The sequence below is a fragment of the Bos taurus genome, chromosome 3 (genome assembly GCF_002263795.3).
Source record: "Bos taurus isolate L1 Dominette 01449 registration number 42190680 breed Hereford chromosome 3, ARS-UCD2.0, whole genome shotgun sequence".
Classification (NCBI taxonomy): domain Eukaryota; kingdom Metazoa; phylum Chordata; class Mammalia; order Artiodactyla; family Bovidae; genus Bos; species Bos taurus.
Window position 1 is genome coordinate 97,661,475 of NC_037330.1, and position 12,856 is coordinate 97,674,330.

A 12,856-nucleotide genomic window follows, 5' to 3' on the forward strand; every position below is an offset into this window, starting at 1 on the left:
AGGAGGCTATATACAAGTTTGCAACAGAAGGAGCAGGCAGTCTGAACATCGAAGGTCAGGTATCAAGTTAAGGAAATTTCACATTCTGTGTATGGGAAGATGCAAGCTTCTGGGCTCACTGAATTCATCCCTTTCATGCGCACCTCAGCTGTCTGGGGCCAACCCTGTTTCCTTGTTCACTTTGCTCCTTGCATTCCCCCAGCTCCTCAGCAATCACCGTGGGGGGTGGCAGCATCTGCTGGATGGCGGTTTTGGGAGCCCTCATTCACATTTGGATGCCAGAAATTGCTGATGGCTGTGACATTTCTTGTTTATTAATATGGCAGGAGATATTTTCATTTCACAGTCAGAAAGACAAAGATTTGAATTTCAGCTCTGCCCTCTGTGAGCTCTTTGCCTTGGTGTGATAACAGTGTTTACCACATAAGGTTGTTATTACAAGACCCTACACAGGAAGCAGTTCATACGTGTCACTAGCTCCCAGTGCTGGGGTCATGGTTAACAGCACAGGCGGCAGAGCCAGACTGGGTTCTACCAGTTACCACTGTGTGGTCTAGGGGTTCCTTTGCGAGTTGCTTAACCTCTCTTAGTTTCCTTACTTGTAAATGATGTTTCCATCAAATACAGTTGTGGGAGAGCTCTGGAGTGCCTGGCATGTAATAAGTACCATCTCTCTCTCTCTCTTTTTTTTTTTTTTTTTTTTTTTTGTGGGGAGGGGTGCTGCATTCGGTCTTAGCTGAGGCACTTGGGATCTTCACTGAGCTGAGCTGGCTCTGTAGCTGCAGCACGTGGACTCGGTTGCCTCATGGCATGTGGGAACTTAGTTCCCTAAACAGGGCTCAGACCCGTATACCCTGCATTGGAAGGTGGATTCTTAACCATTGGACTGCCAGAAAAGTCCCCCATCTTTTTATTATTATCCTCCCTCCATAGCTCCGCTGGCTAGAATCTAGGCCCCCAAACTCCTATCACTACATCCTTCCTGACCCCTTTCTCTGAGTCCGGGATTCCTGGTTCATTCATTCACTTACTGATTTTTGTCACTCAGCAAATGCCCCCTGAGGACTTACTAAGAGCTAGATCCTGTAAGACACCCTAAAGGTATAGAGGTGAGCCAGGGATAGTCCCAGCCTTTATAGACCACCCCCTCCTTCTTAAATCCTTTCTCTTTTCCCCCCCTTTTTTTCTCTTGGTTTTCATGAAACCACATTGTCTCCTCCTCCTTCTCTGGTCACTTCCCAGTCTCCCTCCTTTGCTTCTTCCTTTACCCAAACTCTCAATCTTACTGGATCCTAGGCTCAGTCTTGGGATCTCTTCTGGATCCACACTTTCTCCCAGTGATGTTAAGTAGCATCACCAAGCTAATGCTGCCCACCTTTACAGCTCTAATCCGGTCCCCTCCCCGAGGCTCCATTTTCATGTATTTAACTGCCTACTAGTATCTGATAGTCCTTTCAAATGCAGAGATCTGTATCAGAACTCTTGATTTCTTTACCACTCTGCCAACTGGTCTGCATCCCAGTTTCCTCCACCTCTCTGCAGCACCACTATCTGCTCAGTTGCTCAAGTCACAAACCGTTGATCCATCTTTGATTCTTCTTGCACATAAACCACATACAGGTCCTATGGAGCTGTAGCCAAAATATTTATCAAATATGTCCCTCTCTTTTCACCTCTATGTCATCACTCCGATTTAAGCTGGTATGATCTCTTAGATCAGTTCATCCACGGCCACCTGTGCACCACTAAAACCCATTAACAACACGATAAGCAAGGTGGTCCTTTCACAGCATTCCCCTACTGAGATGGCCTCCGCTGGACACAGGATATGCTCCAAACTCTGACTCTGGCCTGCAAGGCCCTGTGTGAGCTGGACCCTTTAAACTTCTCCAGTCTCACCTCTAGTGTTAACTAACCATGATCCAGCCACTGGCCTGCCCTCCGGTCTTTGAAAATGGCATACTAGTCCTCATTTCAGGGCTTTTATTTGCCCAGAATTCTCTCATTGGATGGCTTGTTCTTATCATCCTTCAAGGCTGAGCTCAAATATCAGAAGCCCTTCCTGACCACACTATATCACATAGACCCTCCTCCATCCACTCGTTCATTCCCCACCCTGTGGCTTACCTCCTGCATCCCTAGCATGCATTACAACCCACCATCACCTTGCTTAGTTGCTGTTCCTGGTTTGTCATCCCCACCAGGATGCCAGCTCCTCAAAGGCAGGAACCTCATCTCTCTTATTAACCCCAAGTCCTGGAGCATAGTAAGTTCATAGTACGTATTTGCCAGATGAATGAATGAATAAGCTGGATGATAAATGCCTTGCGTGCCAAGTCGCTTCTGTGGTGTCTGACTTTGTGACCCCATGGACTTTAGCCCACAAAGCTCCTCTGTCCATGGGATTCTCCAGGCAAGAATACTGGAGTGGGTTGCCATGTCCTTCTCCAGAGGATCTTCCTGACCCAGGGATCAAACTCATGTTTCTTAAGTCTCTAGCATTGTAGGTGGGTTCTTTACGACTACTGCCACCTGGGAAATGCCTTAATAGAAGGGTATTTTAAAAATCTGTAGGAATCCAAAGAAGAGAGCTACTGTCCCTGGGAGAGTCAAGCAAGGCTTCATGGACAAGGGGCCGTTGGGCCTGTCAGTGAAAGATTAGCAAGAGGTTACCGGGAGGGGAAAGGGAGGCAGAGCAGGCATCCTGCCTGTAGGAATACAGACACAGAAGCACAGAGAGGAGGACCTGCGTGTGCTGGGGCGGTTTGCAAGGCTAGAGAGTGAGGAGAGGGGCCACCGTCCATCCCCTTGGTGCTCTGGGCTGGCTGCCTGGGCTTCTTGTGTTTCTTTTTGTCTGCGTCGATTCATTGCATGCTTTCTTGCGGCAGGAATTTCAGTCTGGCCACACTCCTGGTGAGGAGGGAAGCCTTCACTGGGCCACTTCAGAGATCCAGTCTCTGCGTGATAAAAGACACTGTTTTGTCTCTTGGAGTTGTTCAGTTGTTTTTAAGAAAAGATTCTGTATTTTTCTGAAAATTTCTCTTTACTTCTTTAGGACATGCACCTGACTTCCATAAATATCTACTTTTAACTTCTAAATAGATAGGGAGATAATTTGGTGGATAATAAAAAGAATAGATTTGGGGCTTTTCAGCCTGAGGTCCATGGGTAAACAGCTGCCTTTGCCATGGGGCAGAGTTTAGCAGGAGAGTCATCTGGAAATTCTCTAACCCTCTTTGCTCCCTCCTTCCCTACCTATTTGAGAGGCTAAGCCTGGTAGGATCATAGTCCCCAGCTCAGAGATGAAGGTGGCTATGTGGGGCTTCCTTCCTGTGATAAGGGCGACTGCCTTACTGAACTGGAACTCCTGTAAGCATGGCCGGATGGCGGCTGTGGGCTTGTAACCAGAGCCTGGGTTTGAGTCTCTGCCCCTTTCTGCTGCATTACTCTGGACAAGTTACTTAAACTCCCTGAGCTTTTGTTCCCTCCTCTGTACAAAGAGAAGAGTAAGCTGCTATCCCTCCTCAACTTGCCCTCATCTTCGTCTAAGCTTCAGTTTCTTTCTCATCTCCAAATCTAAGATAAATCCCTCTGCCCTTCCTGGGTTGCATTTCCCTTCCTTCATCAGACTGAATATGTGGTAAGCCCTGAAGTGTTGCCCTAAGGTAGAGGAGACAGCCCCACAGCACAGCACCAGGCTCAGACTTTGGCTTGCGCCAGCCTAGGTGAAGCAGCTCAGAATATAGAATAAAGGAAAAATTCATTTCCTCCCTGGTGTCTAGGAGGAAGCAAACTCCACACTAAATTATGTTCCAAATATGCCCTAAGGTAGTTTTAATTTTATTGGCACTGATTTTAATTTACTCTTTAGGCCCCTGTTGCAGAATGAGCCGTTGGCTGCTGGCAAGGGGACAGCCCTTTATCACTTGGTTTTGATTAAGGTTTGTAAGTTTGGAAGGAAAGAACAAAGATGCTGTCCCCTCGTTCTATTCTCAGTCCCAAAATTGTAATTAAGGGCCCTGCATTAGCAGCACACCCCCTGCTCTGACATAGCCACACAAAAAAAGTACCTCATTTGACTGCTGGGAAAAAGTTCAGATATAGCTGTTCATTCATTTAATTCATTCATTCTCCCATCAATTCATTGATTCACTTTCTATTCATTCTCCCACTAAACTTCCAGTGATAACCTACTATATACCAGGGCTTACTCTGGTCCTGTGAATTTAAAAAACCAAGAATGTATGGTCCCTTCCCTGAAAGAGTTCACATTCTAATGGGAGATGGAAATAAACAAAGCATGATAATGACATGTCAGTGCCAGGAGAGAGACTTGTGAGAGCACACAGGAGGCTGTTCACTCATCCCTGAGGGATAAAAATGGCTATTTGAATCTATCTTTTTGTATGAGTCAGGTGAACAACTTTAGATGCTATAATAAGCAGTCCCCAAATCTCAATGGCTTAATACAGTAAAGGTTCATTACAGTCTGATGCAGGTCAAGTGACTTGTCTGGCAATTTTCCTCCCAGTGTTGACTCAGCGAACTACCCTTTTTCCCTATTACGATACCATTGGTTTTACATGCAGCTTCCATGCCCAAGAGCGAGAATTGGGCAATTGTATATGTGTTTGATGTGTTGATGTCCAGGCCTGGAAGCGGCACTTATTACCACTGCCCACATCCCTTTTGATCCCAACCAAATACCAAGGGAGACTGAGACATGTTGTCCAGAGTCCAGGAAAAGGATATGGAACTGTGAGCATCTCCTTAGTTTGCCTTAAGTCTTAAGGTTGTCTCAGGGTTACCCAGATAAAGAGAACTTGTATTTCAGGCAGAGGAGACATTCATTATGTGTAAATATGGAGATGAAAGTTACAAGCCTAGAGATTTGAAGTACTCCAGGCAGCTCCATGGACTGAAGTATAGAGTATCAGACCAGAAGTTGTGAGAGCTGAGAGTAGGCAGGGAGCAAGGGCCAGATCATACAGGGCCTTTTATAATATACGAAGGGGTTTGGAGTCTGTCCTGTGGGCGATAGGGAGGGATAGAGCAGTTTCACTTAAAGAAGCACCACTATTTGTTTACATTTTAGAGGATTGCTCTGAAGCAGCAAGGAAACCAGGTCAGCAGCTATTGTAGTAAAACAAGAAAGAGATGATGGAATGGGGTCAGACTTGGTTCGTGTCCTCAATGTGGTCATAGGCAGACAGACATACTTTCTAGCCATATTGCACTGACAAGTACATAAGTATATCTCTACAGTACACAAGGATACCTCTACAGTAACAAGCACTGATATCAAGGTCCAAGCAAGAAGCTCTTTGCAGAAGATGAAGGGATTTATTTTAACAGAAGTGAGTGAAGTCGCTCAGTTGTGTCTGAATCTTTGCAGCCCCATGGACTGTAGCCTACCAGGCTACTCCATCCATGGGATTTTCCAGGCAAGAGTACTGGAGTGGGTTGCCATTTCCATTTTAACAGAATATGAGAAGACATTATGGAAAGTTTAAGAAAACTGTATCTCTTTTCTCTCATCCAGCAGCCACTTATAAAGATGCAGAAATTGAGGTACAGTGAACAGCTGCTGCTGTTTATGGTTATAGATTATGTGAACATTAGAACCAGAGTTAGGAACTCTGCTTGCCTTCCTTGCTCTGTTCTAATGGACCAACGTGAGCCCATAGTGCCAGTTGAGGCACAAAACATAATTAAGATGGTGATTACATTAGTATCTGTGGTCTTTGGTATTGCCAGAAAAGTGCTGAATATGTGCAATGAGGAAGAAAAAGAACTAGAACTTCAAGCTCAGACCCTATACAGGTTAATTTCCTGGACCCTTTTCTACTCCAGGTAAAATCTAGACTCTCAGACAGGGAAGAGATCTTAGAAACTAAATAATCTCTGGGTATTCCCTGATGCTCCAGTTGTAAGGACTCAGTGTGTTCACTGTGGTGGCCTGAGGTCAATCCTAGTCAGGAACTAAGATCCTACAAGCCATGCAGCATGGCCAAAAAAATTAGAGAAAATACATGATCCTTTAAATTTGTTGTGGAGGTACTAACCAGTGCAGTTAGACAAAAAAAGAAATTAGAAGCATAAAAACTTAAAAGAGGAGATAAAGTTACTAAGTATATATGATAAGATTGTTGTTGTTCAGTCGCTCAGTCATGTCCAACTCTTTGCAACCCCATGGACTTCAGTATGCCAGGCTTCTCTGTCCATCACCAACTCCCAGAGCTTGCTCAAATTCATGTCCATCAAGTCAGTGATGCCACCCAACGATCTCATCCTTTCCCAGGATGAGGGTCTTTTCCAATGAGTCAGATCGCATCAGTTGGCCAAAGAATTGGAGCTTCAGCTTCAGCATCAGTCCTTCCAATGAATATTCAGGACTGATTTCCTTTAGGATTGACTGGTTTGGTCTCCTTGCAGTCCAAGGGACTGTCGAGAGTCTTCTCCAACACCACAGTTCAAAATCAATTCTTTGGTGCTCAACTTTCTTTATGGTTCAACTCTCACATCCATATATGACTACTGGAAAAACCATAGTTTGACTAGATGGACCTTTGTCAGCAAAGCAATGTTTCTACTTTCTCATATGCTGTCTAGGTTGGTCATAGCTTTTCTTCCAAAGAGTAAGTGTCTTTTAATTTCTGGCTGCAGTCACCATCTGCAGAGATTTTGGAGCCCAAGAAAATAAAGTCTGTCACTGTTTCCATTGTTTCCCCATCTATTTCCCATGAAGTGATGGGACAGGATGCCATGAGTTTTGTTTTTTGAATGCTGAATTTTAAGCCAGCTTTTTCACTCCCCTCTTTCACTTTCATCAAGAGGCTCTTTAGTTCCTCTTTGCTTTCTGCCATAAGAGTGGTGTCATCTGCATATCAGAGGTTATTGATATTTCTCTCTGCAATCTTTTTTTTTACACATTTTTTTAAATTAATTATTTTTTAATTGAAAGATAATTGCTGTACAGAATTTTGTTGTTTTCTGTGAAACATCAAAATGAATCACCCTAGGCATACATATGTCCCCTCTCTTGAACCTTCTTCCCACCTCCCCCATCCCATCCCGCTAGGTTGATAAGAGCCTCTGTTTGAATTCCCTGAGACATACAGCAAATTCCTATTGGCTATCTATTTTACATATGATAATGTAAGTTTCCGTGTTGCTCGCTCCATACATCTCAGCTTCTCGTCCCCTCTCCCTGTGTCCATAAGTCTGTTCTCTGTGTCTGCTTCTCCATTGCTGCCTTGAAAATAAATTCATCAGTACCATTTTTCTAGATTCCATATATGTGCGTTGGTATACAATATTTATCTTTCTCTTTCTGACTCACTTCACTCTGTATAATAGGCTCTAGGTTCATCCACCTCACTAGAACTGACTCAGATGTGTTCCTTTTTATGGCTAAGTAAGCTGAAACTCCAATGCTTTGGCCACCTGATGCAAAGAGCTGACTCATTTGAAAAGATCCTGCTGCTGGGAAAGATTGAGGGCAGGAGGAAAAGCGGATGACAGAGGATGAGATGGTTGGAAGGCATCACTGACTCAATGGACATGGATTTAGGTAGACTCCAGTAGTTGGTATTGGACAGGGAGGCCTGGCGTGCTGCAATTCATGGGGTCACAGAGTCAGACAACTGAGCGACTGAACTGAACTAAATATTCTGAACTAAATATTGTGTATATGTACCACAACTTCTTTATCCATCATCTTTCAGTGGACATCTAGGTTGCTTCCATGTTCTAGCTATTACAAATAGTGCTGCAATGAACATTGGAGTACATGTGTATTTTTCAATTTTGGTTTCCTCAGGGTATATGCCTCGGCATGGTTGCTGGATCACATGGTGGGTTTATTCCTAGAATTTTAGGAATGTCCATACTGTCTTCTATAGTGGCCGTATCAATTTACATTCCCACCAACAATGCAAGAGTGTTCCCTTTTCTCCATTCCCTCTCCAGCATTTATTGTTTGTAGACTTTTGGATGCTGGCCATTCTGACCAGTGTGAGGTGATATCTCATTGTAATTTTGATTTTCATTTCTCTAATAATGAGCATCTTTTCAACAACTGACCAAGGATTAATTTCCAAAATATATAAGCATCTAATACAACTCAATACCAGAAAAAAAAAGAACCCAATCAAAAAGTAGGAAAATGACCTAAACAGACACTTCTCCAAAGAAGACATACAGATGGCTCCCTGCAATCTTGATTCCAGCTTGTGCTTCATCCAGTCCGGTATTTTGCATGATGTATTCTTCATTTAAGTTAAATAAGCAAGGTGACAGTATACAGCCTTGATGTATTCCTTTCCCAATTTGGAACCAGTCCGTTGTTCCATGTCCAGTTCTAACTGTTGCTTCTTGACCTACATACAGATTTCTCAGGAGGCAGGGAAGGCGATCTGGTATTCCCACCTCTTGAAGAATTTTCCACAGTTTGTTGTGATCCACACAATCAGAGGCTTTAGTGTACTCAATGAAGCAGAAGTAGATGTTTTTCTGGAATTCTTGTTGTTTTTCTATGATCCAACAGATGTTGGCAATTTGATCTCTGGTTCTCCTGCCTTTCCTAAATCCAGCTTGAACATCTGGAAGTTCTCAGTTCACATACTCTTGAAGCCTAGCTTGGAGAATTTTGAACATTATTTTGCTTGCTTGTGAGATGAGTGCAATTGTGCAGTAGTTTGAGCATTCTTTGGCATTGCCCTTCTTTGGGATCAGAATGAAAACTGACCTTTTCCAGTCCTGTGGCCACTGCTGAGTTTTCCAAATTTGCTGGCATATTGAGAGCAGCAATTTCCCAGCATCATCTTTCAGATTTTAAATAGCTGAGCTGAAATTCCATTATGCCATTAACTTTGTCCGTAGCGATGCTTCCTAAGGCCCACTTGACTTCACATTCCAGGATGTCTGGCTCTAGGTAAGTGATCACGCCATCATGATTATCTGGGTCATTAAGATCTCTTTTGTATAGTTCTTTTGTGTATTCTTGCCACCTCTTCTTAATATCTTCTGCTTTTGTTAGGTTCACACTGTTTCTGTCCTTTATTGTGCCCATCTTTGCATGAAATGTTCCCAGGTATCTCTAATTTTCATGAGAGATCTCTAGTCTTTCCCATTCTATTGTTTTCCTCTCTTTCTTTGCATTGGTCACTGAGGAAGTCTTTCTTATCTCTCTTTGCTATTCTTTGGAATAGCATTCAGATGGGTGTATCTGCATTCAGATGGGTGTATCTTTCCTTTTCTCCTTTGCCTTTTGCTTCTCTTCTCTTCTCAACTATTTTTAAGGCCTCCCCAGACAACCATTTTGCCTTTTTGCATTTCTTCTTCTTGGGGATGGTTTTTATCACCACCTCCTATACAATGTTGCCAGCCTCTGTTCATAGTTCTTCAGGCACTCTATCTATCAATTCTAATCCCTTAACTCTATTTGTCACTCCTACTGTATAATCATAAGGGATTTGATTTAGGCCATACCTGGTCTAATGTGGCCTAGTGGTTTTCCCTACTTTCTTCAACTTAAGTCTGAATTTTGCAACAAAGAGTTCATGATCTGAGTCACGTCAGCTTGTTTTTGTTTTGTAGTCTTGTTTTGTTGACTGTATAGAGCTTCTCCATCTTTGGCTGTGAAGAATATAAATCAATCTGATTTTGGTATTGACCAACTGGTGATGTCCATGTGTAGTGTTATCTCTTGTGTGTTGGGAGAGAGCATTTGTTATGACCAGTGCATTCTCTTGGCAAAGCTCTGTTAGCCTTTGCCCTGCCTCGTAAGAATAAGAGGTCCCTCTTATTGACTTTTGAAGCATGTAAATCAATCAATATTATTCACTTCTGATTATTTAAAGTTGAATCACATCAGGTTCTAGGTGTTGGGATGGGGCAGTAGAAGCCAGTCCAGAATGGTTTTCCAAAGATCCAGGTTCTAATTCTTGCTCCTTCACTAACTCACTCCCAGCCCTAATCAGGCAACCTCCCCACCCTGAGATGATCTGCAAAAGGTCAGAGAAACTGGTTTCCAATAGAGCCCATACCCAGAGCTATAAACTGCGGTTTTTCCTTCCACATTTTTTAAGTCATCTCTCTACCGCCTCCTTTCCTCTGCAGCTCATCAAAAGCTCAGAGGAAAAAACAGACAATTGAAGAAAATAAAATTGCAAAGATGACTTTTATAGGGCTCCTGTTGAATCATTGTGCATTCCACCTTCAAAGCTGAAAATGATGAGTTTAATATCACACAGAGCTGTGCATCTTGTATCTCTCAGAAGGCAGTTTATGCCACCCAGAGAACTGGGAGCTCAGCAAGACACAATTTTTCACTCCAAGTCTGAGGCAAATGAAATGACAATCATCGGGCCCACATTCTAGAAGCAACATGGTTTTCATTTGGTCTTAACTTTGTTTGAAAGTGTCCCACAGAGGGAGGATTCTTCTAAGCATGGATTTTTCTTCTTTCCCAGGACTGAATGCTAGAAAGTGGATGGAAAGGTGGCCAGGTCTTGCCTTGGCTGTTTTAGTGGTGCTCACTGATGGTATTACATTAACTGTGCAAATGGGTCAGGAGACCTGGGTTTCAGTCCCAGTTAGGCCATGAACTTGGACAAGTCCCTTCCCCATTGGAGGTCCTGCTACTCTCAGGAATGATTAATAGGTATAAATCAGACTGATATATAGGAAGAGAAAGTCAGATTTGAGAGATATTAAAATTCTAAGGGCCTGTGTGCTGCATGCATGCTCTGTTGTTAAGTCATGTCCTGCTCTTTGTGACCCCACGGGCCATAGCCCACCGGACTTCTCTGTCCATGGGATTCTCCAGGCAAGAATATTGGAGTGAGTTGCTATTTCCTTCTCTGGGGGGGGTCTTTCTGACCCAGGTATCCAACGCAAGTCTCCTGCATCTCCTGCATTGGCAAGCAGATTCTTTACCACTGAGCCACCTGGAAAGCCCTCTGAGGGCCTGAGAGTTCTCCAGTTCCTGCCAGTCCATTTCAGTGTCTGAAGTTATCCCTCTGAGTGGTTTATTTAGTCATTCTGCATCTGGCTACTGAGCATCCTTCACAAACAGGCACTGGGTTCTTTCTAGACACTCTTTCTACTTTCAGGGAACTCATAAATGAGAAGGTTAATAAATAATACTGTATCAAAGTAGGGAGTGCCTTAAATAGGGAGTGTGAGCAGAGAACAGAGAAAGACTAGTTACAATCATCTTTATAAATTGCAAGGTTACTTTTCCCATACACTACATACTACTGTGGAGTAGGTGTGGCATCATGAAATGAGGTTAAATAGCAGAATTAACTAAGATGTCCTATGTGAAGCTCCCAGAATGGAATCTGGCATGCATTAACTATGCAGTAAATGATAGTGATGACTGTTGCTGAGTTGGATTCCCACTAGAACTCTCCGAGGTTGGAATTAAAATACCCATTTTGAAAATAAAAATTTCAAAGAGGGTACATGATTTAGTTTCCCCCAGACTCCCTCTGTTAGAAATGACCCAATTGGGGCAAAACCATTAGCAGGCCCAATAAAAATAAACTAGTGTTACCTGAAGGTATTTCTCATTAATCAGAGAAACAAATTCTGCTAAAGCCTTTAGTTATAAATGTGTTTACTGTTCTGGGTAGGTAGCATTACTTCAGAAGACCTCGAAAGAGGACTGTTAATGGTAGTGCTTGGAGACCTTGAAGACAGATGGTGTTCAAAATAAGGAGAAATTGATCCTCACTGCTCTCAACCCCTCACATTGCTACAACTGAGTAGACAGAGGGCTAGCTCAAAAGGAAATGGGGTGTGTGTGTGTGTGTGTGTGTGTGTGTGTGTTTAAGGCAAACTCTGTGGCCCTGACATCTCATTTGCTATCCTTTCTCTCAACAGAAAACAAGCCTGGAGTTTTATATTGATATCCATGCCCACTCCACCATGATGAATGGTTTCATGTATGGCAACATCTTTGAGGATGAAGAGCGGTTCCAGAGGCAGGCGGTTTTCCCCAAGCTCCTCTGCCAGAATGCCGAGGACTTCTCCTACGTGAGTCAAGAGTTGGCTGTGATCCAGCCCCAGGTCCCCTCCCCAGACCAGCCCTCCTTCCCATTGCCACCCTGTCTTTCACTGAGTTAGATTTGCTTTAACATTCACAGAACACCTACTTGTGCTGTGTCTTGTGTGGGTGATAAAGACAGACATAAACAAGCCCTGCCCATGCCTGCAAGCAGCCCGTCACCTGTCAGTGAGGGAGACTCTTGGAAAAGATCGCACTTGCTTTGTCTGAGGAGCTAGCCTTTGTTTACCCGATCTGACTCCAGCTTTAACAAGAGAAGAAACTCACTGAGCACCTCCCAGAGTCAGGCTCTGGCCCTGGTGTCTGCTTTCACGGTTCTCTTTGTTGTTGTTGTCCGGTTGCCAACTTGTGTCCGACTCTTTGTGACCCCATGGACTGTAAGAGGCTCCTCTGTCCTCCGCTATATCCTAGAGTTTGCTCAGCTTCATGTCCATTCAGTCAATGATGCTATCTAACCATTTTATCCTATGCCATCCCTTTCTCCTTTTGCATTCAATCTTTCCCATCAGCAGAGTCTTTTCCAAAGAGTCTGCTCTTCGCATCCTGTGGCCAAAGTATTGGATCTCAGTAACAGTCCTTCCAATGAATATTCAGGGTTGGAATGACTGGTTTAAGCTCCTTGCTCTACAGGGGACTCTCAAGAGTCTTCTCCACACCACATCTCAAAAGCATCAATTCTTTGGTGCACAGCCTTCTTTATGGTCCAACTCTTACATCCATACCTGACTACTGGAAAAACCATGGCTTTGACTATGGGCACCTTTGTCATCAAAGTAATGT

General features: G+C 43.6%; 1 protein-coding gene across 4 annotated transcripts in view; it reads left to right on the forward strand.

Annotated features, from left to right (window-relative positions):
• Positions 1–12,856, forward strand: part of BEND5 (BEN domain containing 5) — a 1,466,135-nt gene that overhangs the window by 1,394,220 nt on the left and 59,059 nt on the right. For all 4 annotated transcript variants that reach the window (XM_059884715.1, XM_059884716.1, XM_059884717.1 and 1 more), the window contains one exon: positions 11,893–12,045. In XM_059884715.1, the coding sequence (XP_059740698.1) occupies positions 11,893–12,045 (153 nt within the window). The remainder of the gene's footprint in view (positions 1–11,892; positions 12,046–12,856) is intronic.